At 35.5% G+C, this 26,244-nt stretch overlaps 2 protein-coding genes across 11 annotated transcripts in view; both read right to left on the bottom strand.

Annotated features, from left to right (window-relative positions):
* Positions 1-1,579: 1,579 nt before the first annotated feature.
* LOC136035740 (uncharacterized) lies at positions 1,580-2,335 on the bottom strand. The gene has a single exon (XM_065717710.1). The coding sequence runs from the start codon at positions 2,333-2,335 to the stop codon at positions 1,580-1,582; it is 756 nt and encodes a 251-aa protein (XP_065573782.1).
* Positions 2,336-3,122: 787 nt separating this feature from the next.
* LOC136035363 (serine/threonine-protein kinase Pak-like) overlaps positions 3,123-26,244 on the bottom strand; it is a 67,187-nt gene continuing 44,065 nt past the window's right edge. For all 10 annotated transcript variants that reach the window (XM_065717112.1, XM_065717113.1, XM_065717115.1 and 7 more), the window contains 4 exons: positions 21,640-21,765; positions 20,773-20,922; positions 18,548-18,730; positions 3,123-10,009 (listed from right to left, as the gene is read on the bottom strand). In XM_065717112.1, coding sequence (XP_065573184.1) covers positions 9,857-10,009; positions 18,548-18,730; positions 20,773-20,922; positions 21,640-21,765 — 612 coding nt within the window. In that variant the 3' untranslated portion in view covers positions 3,123-9,856. The remainder of the gene's footprint in view (positions 10,010-18,547; positions 18,731-20,772; positions 20,923-21,639; positions 21,766-26,244) is intronic.

Below are 26,244 nucleotides of genomic sequence, written 5' to 3'. Positions count from 1 at the left end.
ATTTGGCGTTTCGGATATTATTTAGAAGTTTAATGTACAACATAGGAAATCTTCGTGTTTGGTTTATGCAAATTCGTTTCTTCACCATTGTTTTGTCCGATTTTTTTGTTGTTTGTATATTTTCCTCTGGTTCTTATTACTACTCTACATTTATTTTTTTTTTTGTTTGCTTGCATGTGTGGGTTATAAATAAGCAAAAAATAAAAAGATTATGGAAACAGCATATATTTGCACTTAAATTACCCTACTTTTCTTACATTAGAAAACATATTTCAAACCTCGCTTGCGAGGAATAATAAATTGAGATTTTAAGACAGCGTCCGTTTATTGAAATAATTTCTCACCTCCCATCCATACAATTCTAGAGTCAAATTATTATCAAAATTTGTTGCAAAATTTATCAACTACGGCTTAAAATTCCATTTGATTAACGAATTGTCCAAACTTAAGGCCAGCTTTAAAATGACTAAATTAAAAAAAAACGTTCAAGTTATAAAAAAAACAGGAATTTCTTTTAAAAAACTTAAATATAGCCAACATGCATTAGCGTTTGTTTCTTGTAAAAAATATTCAAATCCAAACAACAGATTTTGATTTTATTACCAGCATCGACGCCAGGCTGAGAAAAAATGCGATAGAAATAATTTAGAGCGTTAAATTAGAGACCTGGCGGTGGATTCACGGCGCAGAAGAAAAAATCGACATGGCGTGCTAACTGCCATCTACTTCGATTATTAAACACGAAGAAGAGACCCAATTATTTGTTTGTTTTCTCTCATGCAGGTGGAATGCATAGACTGAACTAATTTTAGTACCATGATGTTAAGAAATGTCCTTTTCTGAAATCCTTCGAAGAAGCCATGTTGCTGATACAAGGCTTATACTAAGAATTTCGGACAAGTAATATGCAGACTAGGAAATTACAAAAAATTAATTTACTTAAAATTGCTTTAGTCACACAAATATAATTTATTTCGTGCCAAATCATTGATGCAAATAACTTTGGAAAAATTTCTTAGTCCATTAGAAATCACTTTGTGGAAGCACTTCAGCTGATAGTCATTTGCGCACAGCTTGAGCATAGTATATACCACGCGGCAAACACGTCAATTGAGTGGGGGGGGGGTACAGTTTTGGTATTTTTACGGAAGAAAAATAAAAAAACACCCCCTAGGCTTCAAAACTACATATCTACTCCCCACCCCAGCATTTTCGTGAATTAATGCCCCTGCCAAGCGTAGTCTCCAGACTCTTCCAAAAGTGCTATCACCAGTTTTCACGGGGATATATTGAAAAAATTTATCCTATATTAAAGTATATTGCTACAAATTACAATTGAGTGAAAAACATCTGTAGCGATATAGAAGCAAATATGTTGTTTCGACCTTTTGTATATATTGGTCCGATTTTTCTTTTTATTCCTATTAACTTTGGATTCCTATGAGCTTTTGTGGTATATATTTTCTTTTTTCTCAATGGTAAAGATGCCTGGCGTACACAGGCGAAATATTTTTGTCTCCTTCGGTTTTGTAACGGTTGGCCAGTTTGGCTTAAGATCTTTTATAAGAAATTTGCACCCCTAAAACCAGATACACAAGCTAAAATGCTTCTCATTGCAAAATACAGCGTCACAGTGAAACAGTATAGTAATTTTGTAACCCTTAGATCCTCCTGAGCCATCGGTGGCGCATAGGGCGTCGACAAAGTCTCTCCATCCATCACGAAGCTGTGCGGCTGCAGTGATATCTTCCCATTGCGGAGTGAGGGAAATGTTTGCCCCTTTCAGGTCCCGATCATACTGCCTCCGCAGTGTGTGTTTTGGTCGGCCTCGTCTTTGTCTTCCTTCAGGCTGCCACTGATACACTCTTGAGGGCAGTCTGTCTTCGGGCATGCGTAGAACATGACCCAAATATGTCCATCTTCGTTTCTTCAAAACTTCGGTCACTATGGGCTGGTTTTTTTTCAGCCGGATTTCCCTATTGGTAATTTTCTGATGCCAACTGATTCTGAGGATCCTTCGAAGGCAAATGTTTTCGAATCCAAGGATACGTTTCTCAAGTTGTTGGTTGAGTTTCCAACATTCACTGGCGTACATCAATATAGACAACACATTGCTGTTGAACAGGCGCAATTTTAAACGAAGTGAGTATTTGTTGCTTCTCCAAATTGGTGTTAGTCTGTTGAAGGCGCCTGATGCTTGTCCAATCCTTCTCTTGATTTCAAATGTTACATCGCCAGTATTTTCTATCCAGCTTCCTAAGCATTTAAATTCTTGGACCTGTTCAACAGATTTATCGGAGCATTGAACAGTTAGGGGGGAGCCAGATGTGGACATACTCTTTGATTTGTCGACGTTGATCGACAATCCGACCTCTCAGGCTTTTTCTGAGATTTCATCAAATAGCAGCTGTAATCGATCTTTGGCGTCTTCTAGTAGTACTATATCATCTGCCAAGTCAAGATCTGCAAGTTGTTTGTTGTTGACGTTTACTCCATAGACCATAGACTATCTGAGTACGTAGTCCATAACTATTGTAAATAAAAATGGTGATAATACACATCCTTGCTTGACACCAGTCATGATTTTGAAGTATCTTGTAACTCCGTTTTCTGTTCAAACACAGCATTCTGTTTCTTTGTACACGGCGATGATCAGTTCTACTATCTTGGGGGGTATTCCATAGTATTTGAGGATTTTCCATAAGATTTCTCGGTCAACCGAGTCAAATGCCTTTCTAGGTCAATGAAAAGAAGATATAGCTTTTTATTCCATTCCTTTGAGTCGTCAACCAGCATTCTCAGGGTGAAAATTAGGTCTGCACATGATCTTCCAGGTCGGAAGCCGTGTTGTTCATCACAAAGATGTTGGTCCAGTTTCTGCTGTAGGCGTTGTAGTATAATAATTGACAAAAGTTTTAAACATTGGGACTCCAAAACATAAACGTTCGAATTCATTTAAATTCATACTTTTCCTTTGGCGGACAATCAATTCTGACTGTAATTCTATTTAAAAGCTAGATACTCACAAATGAACTCTACGAAATATACGCCATTTGTATTAAAAAAGGAATAGGATTGACACTAAAAACAGCCCTTATCGAATCATGAACATAATAGAAAAATTAGACAACGATTCAAAGCTTTATTGCACAAATTTTTACAACATGACAATATGGTCCCTTTTTACATATACAGGCACTGACTAGCGACACAAAGTGGGCATAGAAAACAAAACAATGGCACACATAATTTTGTACTTGAGCAAGTGATATTCTCACAAGATTTTAAAATGTTATCTTTAAAGAAACTTGATATTTATAAACAAAGTACCCATACCAACCCAACAAATTTAACAACAATCACTTCAAATGCCCTTTATTTCAATCTTTGCATAAACTAGCATTAAATACCCTAGTTATATGTGGGATTTTAGTCTTTAGTAAGTGTTATTCGTTCATTATCTTTCATTCGACAATTGTAACTGATTCTAGTAACAGCTTATCCTGCTTTATACATTTGGTAAGGGTCCATAACTCATAACTAATCACTAATAGGATAACACCCCATGACATTGCAAAACCAGTATCGTACCCGAAGTGGGTATTCCTTCAATTCAGTTTCCAACACTCACAAGAAAGCATATGTTATTGTTTATGCCACTCATCCGACATGCTCTTTAGCTAATTCTAGCATGTTCTGTCTTGTGTTGACCATCAGCCTTTAGCACCTGCGGTTATACAAAAACCGTTATATATCTTTTCTCAAAACCAGGGCTTATATTGCGTCCTTGTAAACCACTCAATATTTTACCCTTAAAAAACTCATGAAATATAGTAGATAACTAAAGGACCAGTCCATAGTATCTACATCGGTATACCATGTATCTTTTATGTTCTTTCACTGTATATCATTTTCATATAATCTTCCTTAGAACCCAAGTGTCCCATGAAAAAGCACCTGAGAAACTCGGTCCCAATCTGAGAGCACCTGATCCATAGGTTAAAAATGTTTTCTTTTTTTCACTTAAGATTAGCTTAAGGATTACTAAACAAAATATAAATCGTTTTCTAAATTATATAGAGATGGGAAGTAAAGCTTTCAGTATTATTTTAAAGCCTTTGACGTAAAGAAAAGTTCTTTCTGATAATGAACAGTAAACAAAAAATCTACAAGATTCTTGAGACTGTTTTTTTTCTTTTCTTTTTAACTCTTCTGCAAAATCTATGTCTTAAATTTAAACTGCCACTATCCATATATAGCTTATTCTTTCCATCTGAGCCATTATAATTAAATCACAATCTAAAATTCCAGTTCTCTTTTTGAACGCACAAATTCTTAAAGCGACATGATTTATTCTTACAATTTTTATTTTTCACAGTTTATTATCCGACGTTTCTGTTCTGAATTATGCTTGGTACTTTTTTATTATTATCATTGTTATTAATTATTATATTTATATTAATTATTATTGATACATCTATCAATTTCTCAAAATCTCAATAATTTTGGCGGACGAACAAGCGGGGGGGGGGGGAAAGAGGGGGTTAGGTTTAATCACAAACCTTTATAACCATACATTTTTTTTTCTTCTAATAAACATACTATTGAAGAATTTTTTATTTTACTATTGAAGAAGAAGAAGATAAAGAAGAAGGAAGAAAACAACAAAGTAAAAGCAGGCTTTAAATGTGGTAAGAATTATTCAGCATTTATCCTTTTTTTTAAACATAAGTTAGGTTTTTTCCATATTGTATATTTTAACGCATGGCTTTATTATATTTAAAGAAAAAAGTCAGAATTTCAATATTTTACCATTGATTAGGCTCCTAACCATGAAAAATCTACTTCATATATATATTTTTTTTTTAATAAAAGAAAATTTAGCCGTAAGCTATGAAATAAATGGTTATTTCAATAGCTTTCATTATTAAAAACACTAAACAGGTTAGTTCAAAGTAGAGTGTCAGCCCCTTGGTTTTAATAGCCGGACTTATTGGAAATCGTTAGAAAAAAGATGGCGAGGTTATCTGCAAAATGAAACCTATTGGAACTTTCTCTTCCTTCGTCTCTCTATGACTATGTAAAAGAAAATAATTACGGTTTCACATTGTTATTATATAGCGTAGGCTCCTTAAAAGAAAATCGTAAAACGGTCTGTGATTAGTCACTTAAAAGTAATATAAGAATCAGAAAAAGTCTACATTCCTACGGATGGCTTGCCCCTAGCCCCCCAATGCATTTCCTGGCTGAAGGGGCTTGAAACATGGATCATCTCTACCGATTTGGACTTTAAGGGACTATAGCCGCATTTTTTACCTTACCTTATTTTTACATTCTTGGTAAAAAATAAAAAAGTACGTTGTACTTAGCCGACGTAACACCACTACAAAAACATTCTCAATCTATGATTTCACATCCGTATTATTTCATATTTATTTTCAGCTCACAAAAGCCATGCTTTTATGTCGAATCTAATTAATAATAAAGTCCTCTTTCAGTTAATACCTTAAAGTCAAGGAAGACCTTATACCTCAACCGAATGATAACCATAACCACATAATCGTCAAAGGCAACTGGAGAGTTATCGTTTTTACCTATCTGGTTTAAATAAATAGGAGCAAATTATTTTGTCTTACAGTTTACACAACCTGTTCCTATACATATTAATGATGGCTTGAAATAACTAAATAATAAAGTTTTGTGGCATTTCAAAATAATACAAAATTAATCCTTTTCAAGTCCTGACGAATATTCTATTATTGATGTCAATATATTGGCTTACAAATCTTTTTACCTCATCACTTTGGAATTCAACCTTTTTTGGAATTTACCGACAATAGGAGAATAAGTAAATGACCCAAAAGTATGATGCTAGAGACGGTTAATTGGAAATTTACAGACCTCGAAAGAATCTTGAGATTAATAAAAATGAAACCATACTTAATATACTAAAAATCACCATTATTGCCACGACTGAGCACAAAAGCACCACCAATCACAGAAAACATTAAAATATCGTGAAAAACACAAAAGGCGCTCCTGACATTCATTATAGAAGAGAAAAAGAGTTCTTGCAGGATGGAAATTGAATACAGAACATTTTACAAAAATGAAATTGTGATATTGAATAATGTGGCTTCATTTCCACAGAGCGCTACGTATGATTATACAAGATGGTCTCTAAGCCAGAACCATCTTACCAAACTCATTTTATTCTAAGGGAAACAGCAAAGACTAAGGGAGAGCGTGGTGTCCAATTGGAAGATAACATTCTCTTAGACTTACAGATGAACCTATTTTGATGGACCAAATCATATTTTTATGTGATAAATGCGTCTCTGCAAGTGCGTTCAGAGAAAATCTCCAATCAGAGGATTCTTGGGAGTGTACTAGCTTATTTTTCGAAAAGGAGCTCGATACGCGCTTTAATCTCTGTTACAATAATATATCAAACAAAACACAGTAGACATCTATTTTAAAAACTTAAGAGTAATCCCTGATTTTTATAATACTGGTATAAGGGAATGAGATATTGACAAAATGGATTTTTCTTTCAGTGTGGAGAAACAAAAGGAATGCCAGATGAAAAAAATTAACGCGACTTCACTAGTGGGCTCGGAATCCGTTTTCCAGAGTGGGATTAGAGATTTGTCATGGATCTGAAAGGTAATCACAGTGATCCGGAACTTATTGTACGACACAGGCAAGGAAGATTTGAGATCCGTATGAGAATTTGTCCTTATACAGAAAAGATTGAAATGTTAGATGGCTTTTAAGAGATACATGTGTTCAAAAATCATCTGTTGTCAAAGATGCGTCTCTTATAGCAACTTACCCAGCGTTGTTTAGGTTTTTAGTATGTGGTTTCATTTTAAACCTTTCCTCCACTAACCCGTAATCTGTAATACTCTTTTCAATTTTCTTCATTAAAAGCGAGAATGCACATATTTAGAGGGTAGAGTAATATAAATTAAAAAACATACTTCTCAGCAGTGGCGGTTCTGGTCTCTCTAGCGCCCGGGGCAAAAAATCTTGATTAACTCCCCCCTCTGTTTCCCAGAAATGCTTAGGTCAAATTTAGCAAATTTTTTATTTGTTAAAAAGTTTCATTTATTAACAAAATTTCACATTTATTTAAATCTGACTTTTCTTATTTAATATGAGAAAAGATATGGAAAAACCAAAATTTTGGATCCAATTTGCTTATACTTACTGCCAACACGCCCTCCACTTTATTTCAATAAAAAAGAAATTTCCAAATTTTTGATTTTTTAAGATAAATTATTAAAAATTTTGCGCCCTAAAATTTCTGCACCAGGGACAAGTGCCCCCCCCAGCCCCCTAAAACTGCCTCTGCTTCTCAGATAGATTTTACAATATGTAAAGACAAAAACAATTGCATTGGAGATGCGTACTTAAAAGCCAATACAAAAAGGGAGACGATGCATAAAATCCCAAAAAGGAAAACATACAATGCAATTCGACATATTCAAGAGATAACTTAAGAAGACAAGTGGCAAAATAGTAAAAAACTGTCAAACATTGCATGCTTAATAAGCACCTTATGGTATTTGTGGTAAATATGAAATATCAGTTATTTCTGCTGTTACATTAGCATACACAGAGAGTCCTTCGAAACCCCATTAACTAGCCCTCCGGGATATTTCTCAATAACACAAAATTCAAATATTCTGACTTATAAATGCACTTTTGGTTATTAAGCACCTCCTCCTTCTTGGAAATATACTGATAACCCATAATGGGCCTGAATTTTCCGCTGTGTAAGTTTCTCACTGTGAGGATATCAATGATTAGGTTTAAAGTTTAGAAAATCAATGGAAAACCTTGGAAAAGTTTCTTGATTTCATGGAAAAGTTTCTAGACTCAAATGAAATTATAAACATGAAGCATCTTACTGGGAGCATGCAGGTTAACATTATGAAAACGTAAACAAATGTTTTTGTTACGTCAAAGACAACTTTACGTAATACATTCTTGCTTTCTAAAAAAGATAGAAAATTACACTACTCAATTTCCGAAAGTTTTTAAGATCTACAATCTAGAGACAATGTGCTAAAAGGACAAAATTTAGGAAAAAACGCAGAAATAGATATATAACGACAGTAAGTACATTCACCTACACTAACATCCTACGATTATACATTAAGCTGAAAGACATTATCAACTTTTGAAAATATGATAGTTATATAAAAATAGCCGGTGCTTACGTGTTATAATGACCCCACTCAAGAAGTGAAGTAGGTTAATCATAATGAAATATACCAAAATATAACGAAAATATAATACTTTAGTAACAAAATTAAGGAAAATACATAATAGAATTACGGAAAGCAGGCCGCCCAGAACCCATTATATAAAATACCTGACCTAATCTAACTCCCTCTATATATTAAATATTTAATTGAAATATACCTGCATAGTCATTTTATCTCGCTCAGGCTAAACTGATTATCTCAGAATGAACACAAAAAACAGGTTTCAGTTCAGATCAAGAAGAAATTGTGATTGCTATAACACGTAAGTACCAAATAGTCATTATCTAGTTTTCAGGGATAAAAACAGTTTCAAAATATATAGCCATTTATGTTAGTTTTATCGTTAGATAAAAAAAAGGCCCTTGGAAAGCTTATATCTCAACGATTAGAACATCCGGAGATCGACAGGATGTTCAACAACTAAACAAACTAAACAGAACAACTAAAACAGTTGAATTTAACAACTGCCCCGAAATCATTCACAGTTTAATGTTAAAAAAAAAAAACAACACAGATTTGTGTGACTGAAAGATTAGACTATAGAATGCGATAAATAATCATTATTCAACATAATTATCGGGATTCCTACGTAACTCAACGCCCATGTGACTAACTCCCCTTCGACCAAGTCCCCATTTAACTCAACCCCGTACAATTAAAAGCTCCTTCAACTCAGCCCCAATTCAACCTAACCCTCATTCTGTTTAACCCCGATTAAATTTAGCCATTACAACAGGATAGGGCTAGGTTAAATAGGATTGAGTTGCACGGTGGTTAAATTGAATAGGGGTTAACTTCAACGAAGGTTGGATTGAACGGGGATGGAGCTACACGGATACCCACATTTTGTACTTAATTTTGGTCATAAAGTTTATTTCTGAAATATAAATATTCTTGAAATACACGTATTTTCTTATGAAATGCGGAAAGATTTGAGATTTCATAAATTTAAGCACATTATTTTATACTAATGTGTAAAGTATATGCCTTAATTTATATAAATTACATGATGATGAATCCGTTCTTTGGTCCTATGACTAGGTCCCTTTTTTTATAAAAAAAAAGATATTTGAGGATGCTGCACTCATTTGATAATAATTACCATTTTGTAGAACAAAGCCTTGTCCTTAAACGTTCGACACCTGACAGCTTCGAACCTCTTGCGCATTAAACACAATACCCTGAAGATTTTGCTGTGCGCGATTTTTTTTTTTTTTTTTAATATTTTTCTCAACGAAAGCGGTTGACGGTTCAGTGGAAATGTACATATATTGAAAAGCCAGCCCAAAAGTGGGATAAAGACAGCAATTTTTGCATATTTAAGTAGAAACATTAGGAATAAATTGAATAATCAGAAAAGCAAATGCTACGAGAACTGTGACTTTACTTAGTTTGAAATACCGATAAGTTGAACTATACTTTAGGAAAAAATGTAAGCTGTAACTAACTTCTGTGAAAAAGCATATTTACAATAATTAATTCTAAATCCATGCTACTAAAAACAGACAAATTACATATTTTTGTGACGTTGGAAGACACATAAACATATATTCAAACTTGGGGTCACTGGATAGTCTTACTCAGCCATACAACTGTTTCTGCTTTCTGGCCGCAATTATGTTTGCTTTGAGGGACTTAAGATCTGTGGCCATTTTTAAGAATGGGTGAGATATCAACTCGGCAGATGAGGCTCTGGCATCAACTTCAATTTGAAGACATCTATCCAGAAAACCCTGCAATGAAAACATGAAAGGTGTCAAATACGCGAATGATGAGTAATTTCAATGCAGAAATTGTAAATGAAGAATGTTTTCGCAGTCTAACTGTTCGACTTTCTACCTAGAAAAAATCTTATGAATCCCATCCCAGATAACAGAGTAGTGACGTCGTCTCCACAAAAATAAACATTAAAAATTTAACTAAGTAATTTTTAACAGGGTCATTGAACGTTTCTAGACATAATGCAAACCGAGCGCAAAAGCTTACCATTCTGTTGACATAATTTATGACCCAAACAAAGCTTACATGGCAGTTCGACTAATAAGAGGAGTTGATTAATTCCTCTTCCTTCTTCAATCCCTCTCCATCTTTGATCAAAGAAGGCATGGCAGACTTGGCTGGGCCCATAGGTGTAGGAAGTGAAATGCGGCTGTAGATGAAACTGATGGTACCATATAAAAATCATTGATTATGCTGGTGAACAAATTTTTCAAGTAGTTGACTCATTTCAAGATTTTCTCTTTCGTAAGCATAACACAGAGCTGTTTTCCCCATAGCATTACTTGCACTTGGATCTGCACCGCTTTTTAAAAGGTAATCAACTACATCATAATGATTGAACATAACGGCAGCTATTAAGGGAGTCCAACCTCGCATAGCGATAGAATTTGGATCCGCACGAGACAAAACAAGCAACTGACAAATTTCAAGGTTCCCGTCACAGGCTGCAAAATGTAACGCTGATAAATCAAACATAGACTTGGCATTTACATCCGCTCCATTTTCGATAAGATATTTGACTAGTTTAATATGGTTGCCCTTTACAGCCAAATGCAAAGGGCTGCGACCACAGTTGTCAAGAGTATTTATATCTACGCCACGTGAAACCAACCACCGACATTCAGAAAGTTTCCCTTTCGAAGCAAACTCAGACATAAGCTGTGATTTTTCATGCAAAAAATACATAACAATTCGTTTAATGTGATCAACACACCTTACTTTAGGTATACATAGAGACGTCATCGTTCTTTACTAAATTGCTTCAAAAAGGCACTTTGAAATTGACAGCTAATCTATGTTTCTAAGATGTCTTCTAAAAACTCATAGAAAATCCGCCTTACTGAGGGAGTAAAAACAAGTCCTTCTAACTGAAGTTGAAATATTTTTGCTATTGTTGAGGTCATAGTTAATAAAGGACACTACCACCTCCAAAAGCAGGAAACTAAAGGAATAGAAGCGGAACCCCTCATTTGGTTTGACAGGCTAGCCAATGCCGAAGTCTTGAAACAGATGGGGCGGAATAGAATAATCATAAATAAATGAGGTGGAGCGAAACAGATGCCTCTGAATTACATCATTTGCATATGTGAAGAACATACATAAAATACAATATTTATATAATAGCCAACCATAAGAAGAAAACAGGAACTTCCAAAAAACTATGTCATAAGTAAGAAAACACTTCAAAAACACCAATGCTTCCTTACTCACAAAACTGACACTGCAAATACCAATACTCAGAAAACCGAGAATAACATGTGTTTTGCTTCTTTTCTGTTTTTTGAAGTCCAGACAAGGTTTTTTTTTCGAATTTGAAACAAAGAACACTTGACTAAAAGCCAAAACAAACATATTCAATAGAAATTTCAGAAAATGTTAATGTCTCGTTCAAATAGCGTAAAAAAGTGACACCAAATGATTGAATTTTAGAATGTCTAAAAAATTAGGTCTTGGCTTTGTAAACCCAAAGGAAAGGGAGTATGGTCTAATCTAAGGTAAAGGGAGAATCCAATGCTCCGGAAACCGAATATTTAACATACGGAAACAAAAATTTAACATTCCCTATCTCATTATACGAACAAAACTAGAAAGACACAAGGAACCGATTTTTATGTGTAATACATGTTTCTACCTCATCAAGAAATAGAAGTCGACTGAACTCGTCGGTACTAATAATTTTTTTTTCCAAGTCCGAAAAGAGATGATAAGTTTTTTATACCGATCGACTCAATAGGCGTAGTCAACTTCAACAGAATAAAATTTATTTCTAAGTTATGACGTCATTTTAAGCCGTTTAAAAGCGAGAAATGGAAACGAGCTAGAAACTAAAAATTTTAGAACTCCGGTGGTTTATCTGTTGGATATATCTTTTTAGCCCAACATTAGTACACAACGTATTTCTAAGGTCCAAAGAAATGAAATTTAGCTCAATCAAACCAATGAATAAAACCATATTTGCCTATGCCAAGCACTATTCGTTACAGAAAACTGACTTACGACAAAGGGTGGGAAAGAGGAGGTAATTATTGTCACATGATGCAATTTATACTCAGGAAACAAATATGTCCAGATATCATCTTAAAAAACATTATCGATTTTGAATCAACATAAAAAACTTAAATGACTCTCAATATGTTTGCATTCTCTCCCTATTCAAACTCGATGTGAAATAAAAATAAATTACCAAGTAGGCTACTGCTATGAGTTTGGCCTTTACCTGGATTGAAATGATAATATTATTCATTTTGCTCTTTTGGGACATTTTGAAATCTCTTTTTGTTTTTTCAGGGATGGAGCCACTCTCCAATCTCAATATTTATAGTTTCCTCCACAATTTAAAGAGGGAGAATTAGCAGTCGTATCTACCAAAATATCTCTATTTTATGATTCCCCTTGCAAATTGAGAGGCATATTACCCCTCTAATCATTGTTGGAACTTAGCTCGGTTATCACCCGAAACAAAAATAAAACTGAAAAAAAAATTTACCGGGTCAAGTAAACCACCGGTCCTGGTAAAAACTCGGTACATTTGGTAAAGCTGTAGCTCGACGGTGAATTTTCAGAACGTAATCCTTACTCAAAATTCTGCAAATCGGTTATTAGGATTACTCTACAAACGAATTCATGGCCTATAAGGTGTCAGTTTAGCTCCACACTCAGGGCCCATAGAAATAAACCGTAACTAACAGTTATTATATCAGATTTTGAAGGTTTCAATAGACAGGGCTTGAGAGTATTAAATGTCATTTATTATGCCTTCAACAAGCGTTGATGTTGGGTCTGAACAAGCCCCAACCCAACTAACTAAGACTCAAGCGTCTTTCAACCTTCTACGAAAACTACTCAGAATTAAATGGCAAAAAAGTTATTTTCTAATTTTTGAGCAAGCTTGCGTCTGAATCCATCTCCACTGGATCGGGGCGCCTTCTAATATAAATACATCATTCAGTTTATGGTGTCTAAGAAGTGATAAAAATGTGTGAAAATTATCCCACACGATTTTCGAGCAATTAACTTTTTCGTCTCCTTTTTTACTTTTAAGAGTAAACTATATAAATTATGTTGAAGAACCAAAAATATCTAAAGTATAACAAGTTATAACTAAAAATATCAAGGTATAACTATTTCTTGCTTAAAGAAACGATAAAGTTCATCACAGATTGTGTCAGTCAAGAGAATCTCATTTAGTAGTTATCAATACGAGTTTTGTTTGGGCTTCAAATGGACAAATGTGTAAAAGCTGCGTACGCCAGGACATGAACCTACGACCTCCGGAGTAAAATTGAGATTGAATTGCGTAGAGCAAAGAAACTAGTAATTGGAAAAATATTTGTATATATTTTAACAAGAGATTGCATAAACTCAAAAACCTCAAAAAAGAAAACAAAAAGGTTGAAGCTTAGTACCAAATTGTTGTTAGAAATCGAACTTGCTGTAATAATAAAATATCTCTGAAAAGACCTCGGTATGAAAAGACAGCAAACTGTCTGCGGTTAGAAAGATTTCCCCCTCCAACTCCCCCCAATGTCAAAAGATCTGGTCGGGATTTGAAATAAGAGCTCTGAGACATGAATTCCTCCTAAAAATCAAATTTCATTAAGATCCGATCATCTATTCGTAAGATAAAAACACCCCAATTTTCACGTTTTCCAAGAATTCCGGTTTCCCCCTCCAACTCCCCCCAATGTCACAGGATATGGTCGGAATTTAAAATTAGAACTTTAAAGCACAAGATCCTTCTAAATATCAAATTTCATTAAGATCCGGTCACCCTTTCGTAAGTTACAAATACCTCAATTTTCAAAATTACCCCCCCCCCCAATTCCACCAAAGAGAGCAGATCCAGTCCGGTTATGTCAGTCACGTATCTTACAGGTTTCTATTCGTATCTTACAGGTTTCTATTCTTCTCATCCAGTTTCACCCTGATCTCACTGTACGTGTCGTACAGGTTTCTATCCTTCCCATCCAGTTTCATCCGGATCTCACCGCTTTAAGTATTTTCTAAGATTTCCGGTCCCCCCCCCCCCAACTGCCCCCCAATTACGCTTGATCCTGTTGAGATTTAAAATAAGAGATCTGACTTACGAGGTCCTTCTAAATATGAAGTTTCATGAAGATCCGATCACTCCTTCGTAAGTTAAAAATACGTTATTTTTTCTTATTTTTCAGAATTAACCCCCCAAATAGAGCGGATACGTTCCAATTATGTAAATCACGTATGTAAGACTTCTGCTTATTTTTCCCACCAAGCTTAATCCCGATCCCTCCAATCTAAGCGTTTTCCATGATTTTAGGTTCCCCCACCCTAAACTTCCCCCAATATCACCAGATCCGGTCAGGATTTAAAATAAGAGATTTGAGACACGATATACTTCTAAATATCAAATTTCATTGAGATCCGATCACCCGTTCGTAAGTTAAAAATACCTCATTTTTTCTAACTTTTCAGAATTAACCCCTCCCCCAACTACCCCAAAGAGAGCGGATCCGTTCCGGTTATGTCAATCATGTATCTAGGACTTGTGCTTATTTTTCCCACCAAGTTTCATCCCGATTTCTCCACTCTAAGTATTTTCCAAGTTTTAGGTTTCCCCCTCCCAACTCCCCCCAATGTCACCAGATCCGGTCGGGTTTAAAATAAGAGCTCTAAAACACGATATCCTTCTAAACATAAAATTTCATTGAGATCCGATCACCCGTTCGTAAGATAAAAATACCTCATTTTTTCTAATTTTTCAGAAATACCCCCCCCCCCCCAACTACCCCAAAGAGAGCGGATCCATTCTGTTTATGTCAATCATGTATCTAGGAGTTGCGTTTATTTTTCCCACCAAGTGGTCAGATGGTCAAGTGGCCCCCCAGATGGTCAAATCGGGAAAAGGACTATTTCTAGTTTAATCTGGTCTGGTCCCTGATACGCTTGCCAAATTTCATTGTCCTAGCTTACCTGGAAGTGCCTAAAGTAGCAAAACCGGGACCGACAGACAGACCGACAGAATTTGCGATTGCTATATGTCACTTGGTTAATACCAAGTGCCATAAAAAACCAAGACACTTAGTAGCTAAAAGTGAATATAAACATCATAGTATTTTAAGAAATAAAAACAGTTTATTTTCAACAAGATCAGCGTAACAGTCGAATAGCTTTTTTTTATTAGTGGGTATTTGAAAATTTTACACAATAATATGCCAAAATGCAATATTTTAAAATACCCCTTAATAAAGGAAGTTATACGACTGTTACGCTAAACTTGTAAAAAATTAGCGTAATAGTCGTTTGAAAATATGTTTTACTAATACAAAAATACTAGGATGTTAAAATTCTCGAGGAGATTTCTGTTACACCTTAAATTGTATAAGAAAAATTTAGAAGGATTGTTTAAAAGACTGTTTTGTACAGCAGTAGCTGGCAACCTAGTAAGAAACGATCAGGTCCAATCCTAAAAAAAGCCCATAACTCCTGGAAATAGTCTCAGATAAAAACAAGAAGTACACTATCAGAACCAGCTTGTCCGAATCCCCTTGATAGGAAACTCACTGATCCTTGGCTTGAACAACAAGAGAAATATACAGGCCTAAAACCAAGAAAAGTAGCTGAAACCATGATATTCTGCATATGTAAGACCAAAAGATTGACCCAAGCAACATAAGTTCCCAATTGGTGAAAATGAACAGTGTAAACCATCAAATGAGACTAAACATATTCCAGCAGCTAAAGAAAAGGGCATTGAAAAATTGTCTGAAGTAATCCAAGTTAAAATCGAAAATGAAGAACAAAGAAAAATGCGGTTAGAAGATAAGCGAATACGGAAATCACGACGAGTGAAAAACAAAAGTGGAAAAAAAATGTTTGCGTTTAGATGAACTGCGGCAACAAGGATCGACATGAATTAAAAAAGAAAGTTAAAAAAAAACTGCATACATGTTACACCCACAATAGTATAAAACACGCTGATGTCTAGAATAATTTCTCAGATGAATAGACTGAAAATAAAACTCATAAAAATATATTTTCCTTAAGACCCTGAACCCCTTATTTTCCTCATAAATAAAACATTTAGTTTAAACCCTGGAAATATCTGACCAGTTTCTTGATCTTACACGATAACATTAAAAAGTGCAACTTCACTTTTTTTCTATGAATGAAGAAAAAATGCAGTTGCCTTTTTTACAAATGGCAACTGCAAACATTTTTCTTATGACCCCCTAAATATTGAAACGTTTATTAGCCTAGTACGTTAATCTTAGGAAAATGAAACCAGATAAAACTTTACAAAGTATAAACTGGTATGTGTTTCACAGCAAGGATTTCTTATTTTGATAGTAAAAAAATATGCCAATAGGACGACCGAAAAAACCCAAATGTACCATCATTAAAAATCATAATTCGTTTAAACAAGAAGAAATTTTCGAACAATTAAACATGACAAGATCAAGCGATCGACCCAAAAAACGCAAATTCATAGTGGCTGAAAATGAAGAACCTTGACAACCAAGACCAATCCGAAAAAAAGAAAGAAAAATGTGGTTAGAAGACAAGTAGCCCCGAGAATCAGAACATGTCAAAAATGAAAAATGAAGAACAAACACACTTGCAGTTAGAAGATATGCAAAAGTGAGAATCAGAACGAGTCAAAAATGAAAAGAAAGAAGAAAGAATTACGCAGTTATATGACAAGCGACAGCGAGAATCAGAAATAGTCAAAAATAAAAGCAAATAAGAAAGAAATATTATGTTATAAGAACAACGCCGTCGCAATCTTCGACACCAAGAAGCTGTGACACAAAAGCAGTACAAATCTGAAATGATGACATAAACTACAAAAGTGTTAATTATAGATCACTGGGATCTTTCAATGTTATATGTATTCACTAGGCAACCTTCCATTTTCCAAAGGAAAGAGTAGCAAACAAAGGTAATTCATTTGAAGATTCCTGCTTGCATGTTGTGGTTTTGAACAAATGGACCAACCAGATTGGACCGAAGCCAGGATTCGAACCTGGAGCCTTATTCGTCATAGACAGACTGTGGGCATGACCTCGTCTGCTACCTCCACAACATCCAAATGGAACGGTTTGCCTTCTTTCCGGACGTCCCTTTTTCTCTAGGAAGTTCCGCGAACGAACCGGAAACTTGAACTGATGTTTCGTTCTAGCTTCACTTAACATAGGCCATGATCAAACCGTCAATAGTCATAATGTTTTAGTTTTAAAGTGTCAGGACAGATTTATTAAAAAATCAATTCAGTGGTACATCCATCACAAACCACTGAAGTGGATTTTGAACCTCCTTCACATGGCCAAATGAACTTTTTAGACTCGATGAAGCTATTGAAGAACGCCTCGCACATTCTTTAAATTATGGGATCTGTTGCAACCAAATCGATCTCTTAGAAGAAATTTATGATATGCTCATTTGGTGATTTCAAACTCAATCACACCAAGTATTTCAATATATCGGTGTCATTTTGACATCGAAAATTTGAAATTAATTTGCACATCACTTTGTTTTGAAGTAGCGCATTTCAAATATTGTAATCCGTGCCCACTAAACCAGTTTTGGGTTTTTGATGGCGTCCATTCTAACCAGGCATACAAGCAGGGGTGAGGGGGCCTTAGGGCCAAGCCCCCCTCCCCCCCCAAAAAAAAACACCTCACAAGTTTCCCCCTTTGTCCCTTAACACTATATTTTTTATAACACAATAATTCAATTTAGGCTTATCACTTGCATAATGGAGTTCAAACAAAGTGAGGCACCAGAAGGCTCAAGAAAGCACAGCAAAGTGGAGCAACGAGACAGAGAGTGGTCTAGTTTCAATTTTGGTCTCAGCAGGCGAATGATTCGAAGCTCCAAGGGGCTTAAAACTCTCCTGAAATACCTGATCCCAGTACTTCATTGATTTTGTTTTTGACTGAGTAATTCATCTCTTTCTCTCTCTTCCGTGCTTGTCTACCTTTTCATATCCAGTCTGGGCATGAAATATACCCAGATTTGGTATATTTCCATAATTTTGTTTCGTACTATCCTAACTCGGCGGCAGAATCTTGCATTCAGTTTGAGCAACCGAATGATGTTCCATTCTTGTATCTTTTTGGTCATACAGATTTTCGAAAACGATTACTGAATCAAGATTTATCAGCGGAAATCAAACCAATTTGGCATCCATACCACATCCAAATATTAATATGGTAATGCTACTGTGGTAGTATATAACTGTTGCAGTATATATTCTTGTATAAGACGAAACTAAAGAAACTGGTATTACTCACTTGAAATTCCGACGAGAGTTTATCCCACTGAGGTATGGTTGGCCTTCCATTGGCAGCAATTAGGTAAAGAGCACGCATCGGAGTTTGCTCCAGGTAAGGCGGCTTTCCATCAATCATTTCTATAGCCATTATCCCAAGTGACCAAATGTCAATTTTCTTGCCATATGACTTTCGACTCACAAGCTACAAAAAAAGGTACATTCAATTTTAGAAAATTCTCAAATGATTGTTAGGAAGCTCAATAGCGAAGAAAAAACTTGCTGAAGCACTTTAAAAGGTCATAAGTTATACCTTATACAGAGAGGCAAAAAGTGGTAAATGTCTCCAAGAGTTTTGGAGTCTTAATATTTAACAATTGCTTATTTATAAAATAATGTCCCACACAAAAGCAGGAAGTGCCTCCTGTTATCCCTTCAAGACTTATAGCTCTATACCTCTTCGTATCTCTAATTAAAGGTATTAGGACCTTGGTAAAACTTATGTAAAATTAGTTTATTGCTCAGAAGATTATACAATTTGAGCAGCGAATATTCCTTGACCCCCACACCCACCTCTGCTATTTCATGAAACGACATGGCAGGTCAGACAAACCCGTGTTCAAAATTATAAGACATTTTTACTCAAGACGTTTGGGAGCAAGGAGAGGGGTGTAACCCATAGCATTGGTTTGATAAAATTTATTTGACAGCGGTTTTAAGTGAAGTTTATTCGAAAGAGGTTGGAGAGTCACATTTTCAAATGCACAATGCTAATTCCCCTTTTGACACATTGTCCTTTGAATTAATGCATATACTAGTTTATGGTTGTTATGGTATATAGTTATAGTTTTTCTTTAGATTTATAGGTGATTGATTGTGTCCGAAAGAAGAAGATTTCCGGACAATTAAGCCAAAGAATGAAGAAAGGGGACATTCAAAAACCCAAGTCTTTATAAAAACAAACTTAGGTGTATTATTGGGTTTACACAGCCGACGAATCAACACTGCTGATTTTTCAGAGGAATTTCGAAGCAGTGGCACCAAGCAGCGGAATTTCAGTGGCACCAAGGAGGCTCAAATTTTCACAGTTCCAGATATATTCAACGTGCTATTTCGCGTCAATATTGATCATATCGCACTGAACTTTTAAATGATATATAAGTCTTAAATTTCAGAAGAGTAAATCAATATGTTTCCAACGGTCACAGGCCTTTTCTAAATTCATGACTGAAAACAATGAGCCCTCAATTTTCTAGACATCTGTTTAGTCTCAGAATTCAATGAAATTTTGGCTCTATGCAGTTAATCGTACTTAAATCATCATATAAAAACTTTTGAACCGTATGGCTTTTCTTCTGTAATTTTCCAGCAAATTTCTGAGATTAGATACTAATTTAACACCATGCATTTTTAAGCATAAGACAAGTTGTCCATGCCTTTCTAATATAAAAAACTGAAAAACAACCTTGGCCAACTCCATAATGAGTTCCTAGAGTCACACAAGATCCCAAGACGCCTCGCGGATCTTTAGTCCTTGAGATAGCCATAATAGACAAAATGGGAGAGTCTATTGTCTGGGATATTCGTCGTCGAGCGAAAAATCGAGTCTCGAGACATCCAAAGATCCAAGGATATCAAAGTCCCATGACACCCAAAGATCCCTTTCAGCCATAAGCATGGCATTTTGGAGCTGTGAGGATCTTATCCATCTAGCTGGACCCAAAACTTATCTATAATCGACAATGACTAGAACTCTCTCGCCGATTTTACAGGGTATATCTAAGTACTGCCTCGACTAGGGTACGAGACATCTTTGGTATGCTAGGATATAATCTTAAAACCTCTTGACGAAATTAGCAGTAGACCTTTCTAGCATGACAAGTTGCTTGGAACCTCTACACTTGCTACATTGAGCTTCCTCATGCTTCCTCAGAGTGACACACCCAATTCTAAATTTTGTTCTTAAATGAGACTTTTCAGGTTCAAACCGTTGCATGTAACATTATCTCGATTGCTAGTTTGTCTTGTTATGGAGACTTCACAGCCAAGAAGATTAAAAACGACCAGGGCTCGCTTCTTTTAAGTCACCCTCTAAGCTGTTCACAGGTCACCTAGTCCCTTTTTCTTTTCTCTTTCAACGCGCTATTTTGACTTGTGTACTATTGTTTAGGAAAATTTTCGGTTATAAGGATCAGCTAAATATACAATGTTGGAAATCAATAGATATTCCAAAAGATAGATATTTACCTCAGGAGCCATCCAATAAGGAGTTCCAACCATGGTTTGCCTCTGTTCATCGGGTTGGATATTGGCCGAGAAACCAAAATCCGTGATTTTAACGCTTCCATCTAAGCCCAATAATATATTATCTGATTTTATGTCTCGATGAATTATATTCTGAAAAAAAAGTGCAGATTAAAATCAGATTAAACCTAGTAAAAGAGCAAAGCAGAAGTTCCATAAACAAAAAAATAATTTAACTTGACATTTGGAAATTCAAAAATTCGAAAATGCATGAAAAAGATGTGAAACTGGTGCAAAATAATCTATGAATCATGGGAATTTATACTGACTGTAAGATGGTAGCATCGTTACCACAAAGCAATTTGGTTAAAGCCCTCTAGTTCCAAAAAGGAGTCGCGCTATCCTTGCACTGTTGCTACGTTATGTAAATTACAAACAATACAAACTTACTGAAAAAAGGAAAAAAAAACTCGAATTTAAAGTGCATCAAGACTTAACATTAGTCTAGAAGTCTCTGGGGACATCAGCACAGCAAAAATATATATACGAATGATCTCTCTTCAAGACTTCGCCTCTTCCCGCACGCGCAATGACAAGGTTCAACGCATTACGACGGGAATAATATGATCGAATGTCAATTAGCCACTGAAACTACTGCTCTGACGTAATGGGAACTTCCCATTCAGAGCTTTAGGATTTGTGTCATTTTTGAAGAGACTTTTCACTACTGTTCGTATATATATTTATGCAGTGTACACCAGCAACAACTCACCCGGGAACATAAATTCACTTTCGTTGGTCTCAGACTAAAGGATAGCGGAGATTTCTTCAGGCAAAGAGTAAAACAATAAGTCTGCCTTTTGATCTTACCTTACTATGAAGAAAATCAATTCCATCTAGAGTTTTCTTTAAAACACCGGCTATCTGACCTTCTCGTAACACTGTTTCAGTTACAACATCTGTTAGTGGGCCACCGTCTAATAGTTCCATAACAACCTGAAAATACCATAAAGCACGTAAGCACACCGGTTACTGATTAATACATAGAATTTCATTTCTTAGAATATATTGTCCGGTACCTTGACAGTTTCTGAGCGTAAAACAACCTGCAAAACGTTGAAGAACCTATCAAGATTACCTGAAAATATTTAACAATAAAACTATATTCTGACAAAAAAAAGCCAAAGGAACATAGGTATGTTAAATCTGCATGACAGTTCTAATCAAAAATCTAAATTACAGCACTTTTTTTTACAAATATTAAGGGAAAAGAGAACTGAGAGCTGAATTTTTTCAACTTCCAAAACAGATTAGAAACAAATTTTTGTGAAGATGGATTTTCCTGTATTAAAATGATAAAATCTTTTGGTTTACCTTGCTGTTTAGCCGTAAATAGGTTCTAACTCTCATAAAGCCTTACAGTGCAGACATTTGATGGATCAGAAACAAAACAGTTTTACCACAAACCCCCCCCCCCTATCCCAAAGACAAAATTTGAACACGGAATGTGGTGAAGATCAATTTTACTGGATTAGAATTGCTAAATCTGTTGGTTTACCTTGCTGCTCAACCGTGAATAGATTCAAAGTCCCATATGACCTTAGAGTGCAGATACTTTTTGGATCGGAAACGAATTTTGTTTAGCCCCCCCCCCCCCACTAGCACAAAATTTGAGATTTTTTCATAGGGCGACGTGAAATCCGACTTCCAAAGAGAAACCAACTCCTATCAGAATTCTGCTTAAACAAATATGACGCACAACTTTCTCTCTGAAGTTAGTTGCGTCTCCAATCTTCTTGCAATGTACAAAGGATATTATTACCGGTCACCATCACGACATGCTGATCTGTTTGAACTATGTTAATCTAAAGTCAATCCATTGTTTTGCCTTGAATCATCGTAGGCTAGTATAAGGCTGCTAATTGAGAAACGTTAACGCTAATGTCAAACGACATTAAATTATAATGTAAAACATAAAATATTTTGTAAAAAGGTAGAATTTTACCTTGGAAAACAAATTAGGGGAGGTCAAGGATGATCCGGACGCGATCTTTTGAAATGGTACATCTTCTAAGCCATTAGTTTTTCTGTAGTTCTAGCTTTACCATAAAATGCATTTCTGTGAAGACTACCTTTGAATTTTTTTTTCCGAAAAAGGAAAATACTAGTTTTATTTTTTTCATTTGTCCTAAGCAACCCCTGACCATCGGGTAGGATTGGGAGGCTTTAGTACTGGCTCGGATACCATGCTAAACTATTAGATTTCGAGGGTTTTTTTCAGCTAGGTATAAAGTTACGAAAAGTAAAAATGCCACCTGTACTGCCTCTTATGTTCCGCGGGGAGGAAGTTTCTAAACCATGTCGTCCGCACTGAAGTCAGGCTTATCTGGATTCTCTGGAAACACAATTTTCTGTCCATTTTTTCTCATGAAGGAAACCCTGAAATCACCTTGATTGACACTTTTTATTTGAGCAACCTAAAGAATCTCTGCACAGCACTCGCTAAGCACAAACTTCATACAAGTGAAATCGTTTGCCACATTGGAATCGGGATCGAAGGGGTCGACGTCTTCCTTGTCACCGTGATGAAGTAAGCCGTAACTCGAAACGCCATTGAGATCAAGAGATTTACTACCACTGCTTTCAACAATTTCAGGTGACTGTCCGTGATTCGAAGATACCATGGAACATGGGGTCTCAGGCACCATAATTACTGGTCTGTCTGTTGCTACAGAGGGCAAAGAACCTTAATCCAAGAAAATACCATAGTTAGAACAATATTTGCCCGAACAAGTTTTTCTAGGAAACGTTGTGAAGTAAGCTCTGTCACTTGAAAATCGCTGTTAGGATTACAGTTATCGAGATGTAGAAGAATAAGGCACGTTATGTTTGGTTTCGTATTTTTCACAAAATCCTTGACAAATCCAAGGAGGGTCTTACTGTTGACCTATCTGCTTAGGTTAGCGAGGCCTAGTGCTCCTGGTAATCCACAACTTAGCATACGAGCTTGGAAGTTGACTCGTGGAAAGATATGGGCCCAAGGTACAGTGGTACCAGACGCGCTACAAAAGCAGACTATTGTCACAATTTGACCACGTTCGGTGGAGGTAGTGCGTGAAACTTCCGAAACACCATCGAAGCCAAAATCCGAGATTTAGGAAGGACGGTTGGGACTCCGTCTGATCACCATTCTATCCCCTCTTAGGCATGTAGTTTCCTTTGAAACATGGATCATCCCTCAAGAATTTGCCAAAAAAAAGTTTCCATAAAAACGCGGTTACAGCCACTTCCTCTAGCTCGATAAGCCATTTACTCTGTGGGGATATTAGCGATAATTTCTTACTTCTCTTTAAAAATGAGGCCATCCAGTCTTTTGACAGGCTTGGTTTCTTTAACCAGTCTAGGGAAGTAACAACGGATTTCGTGAAATTATGCTAAATTCATAGTCAAATTTATGATTCACTCGTTTATTAAGTTCCAGAACATCAAAGCCTTTTTACTTTGTGAAATTTAAATGCACAAAGAAACAGAGCAATGAGTCATGGTTACAGCCATAGCTGCGATCTTGTGGCAAGCGAACCTATTCCCTTTTTACTGAGACTAAAGTACCTATTGTCAAGGATTTATCTGTGTGTTACCCTATGTAACCCTAATACCAGCCTTTTAGAGATAGGGCTGGTCCGAACAGAGATTTGTATCCAACCCTCAATTGTCATGTCCCACCCAACCCCATTAGTCCTTTCACAACAAAAAAGTAAATTGAAAAAAAATTAAATAAATGGCACATAATCGTCTACTCTAAAACTTCCTGTGTGAGCTACCTTTTTCCTGAAAAACTCCAGCAGCCTGGGTTACTCTATAAAATTCGAAACAGACACTCTTGAGAAAAATTTTACGTTAAAAAACACTTTTTGCAAAATAAGATACAAATGATTGCACATATATATATCCAAACTAGCATAATAATAGGGCAGTAGATTGTGGGTCTATCTTGATTTTTTGAAAATATTTGCTAAGCCGCTAGGGATTTATACATGGCTTTCCAGATTAGCCTCGTGTCCAGGCCAAACCCAACCTCTCCTATCTTAGAATGACCTTATATAAAGATCAGGGATAGAGAGTGCAGCAATGATTTACATCACTGTAAGTAAAATTGAACACTTAACATCACGCTAAAAAATAGTAAAATAAAACTGTATTCTCCCAATAAAGTTAAATGAGTTGATCACTCAAGTCCTTGTTTTACGATAAATTAAATCTCGAACAAAACTTTCATCCTGGATAGGGGTTGGAAGAGGGTGAGTTTAAAAAATGAGAAATTTTATTATCTTTATATTATCATCTTTAATATTTTATTATCTTTATTTATTTTTATAATTACTTTATTTTATAACATATATTTATATAAATAAGTTTATTTATAGTTTATAAAAAAATATATTTATTTTTTAATGTATTTATTTATTTTTAATATTAATGTATATTTAAATATTGTATATTATCTTTATGTATAATATTTTATTATTTTTATTATCTTTATATTAAATATTATATCTTTTTGCCGGGAAAGGGTAGCCATTCTTTATTGTTGCGTATCATGCACCTTGATTTTTTTTTTTTTTTCATGGAGTGGGGAGGTGAATTCAAGCAAAAATGACAAACATAATTCTTATATGGATGATTCTGTATTAAAAGTACGTCCAACTCATTTATTTCAACCCTAAATCCCCCTTTTTCCACCCGATACCGCAACGTAACTACATTGCGAGGGTATATGATAATGTGTGTGCTTTTATTGTTATTTGTTTCAGGGGTAAGATTTAGAGGAATGTATTGGATGAGGCCCAATGTGACAAGGGCGCCAATGAGCAAAATCTTGAGGAAGAGGGCTAATGTGACAAAGGTGCCAAGAAGTTAACAAATTGACAATTTTTGTCCTAAAAAAAAGTAAAAAAACTACAACAAGAAATGAGGGCGCAAGAAAAATCTTGGGACCCCCCCTGGATCCACAACTGATTTGCTTATTGTATCTGGATAAATATATCTATCTGATTCCCTCTCACACTGAAAAACATATTTCAACCGCTACTGAACTGCTCCAAATTACTTTAATTCCCTTGACAGAAAGGGCAAACCATATCCATCAGGCTTCGTTTTTTCCCTATGCTTCTACTAAAAAGTGATCAAAGATGGTCATTGTATTTCGAACATAAAGTTGCTTAATAGCAACCAAGAGTACGTGATTGGATCTTGTTCACTCAGTGTTGAGAGTCCAAATCACAGAAAGAATTTCTAAACCTCCTCTTCTTCAATACTACTCCTCGATATAGAGTTAGAGAAAAGAAAACATTTTTTATCTCTTATGATGAGATTTTATCACTGAAACGGTGAGTAGCTAATATAACCAAATTCTTCTATAATTCCACAAGTGCTAGCTCATGGTTACGGATCAAAAGCCCTCGTATCATTTTTTTT

This window comes from Artemia franciscana, chromosome 14 (assembly GCF_032884065.1).
Source record: "Artemia franciscana chromosome 14, ASM3288406v1, whole genome shotgun sequence".
Lineage (NCBI taxonomy): Eukaryota > Metazoa > Arthropoda > Branchiopoda > Anostraca > Artemiidae > Artemia > Artemia franciscana.
Note: the sequence above shows the minus strand (reverse complement) of the source record. Positions and strands in the feature narration are given on the sequence as shown.

Bases quoted from the DNA above. Each gene is read 5' to 3' on its own strand.
- LOC136035740 (XM_065717710.1), bottom strand. From the start codon at position 2,335: ATGTCCACATCTGGCTCCCCCCTAACTGTTCAATGCTCCGATAAATCT.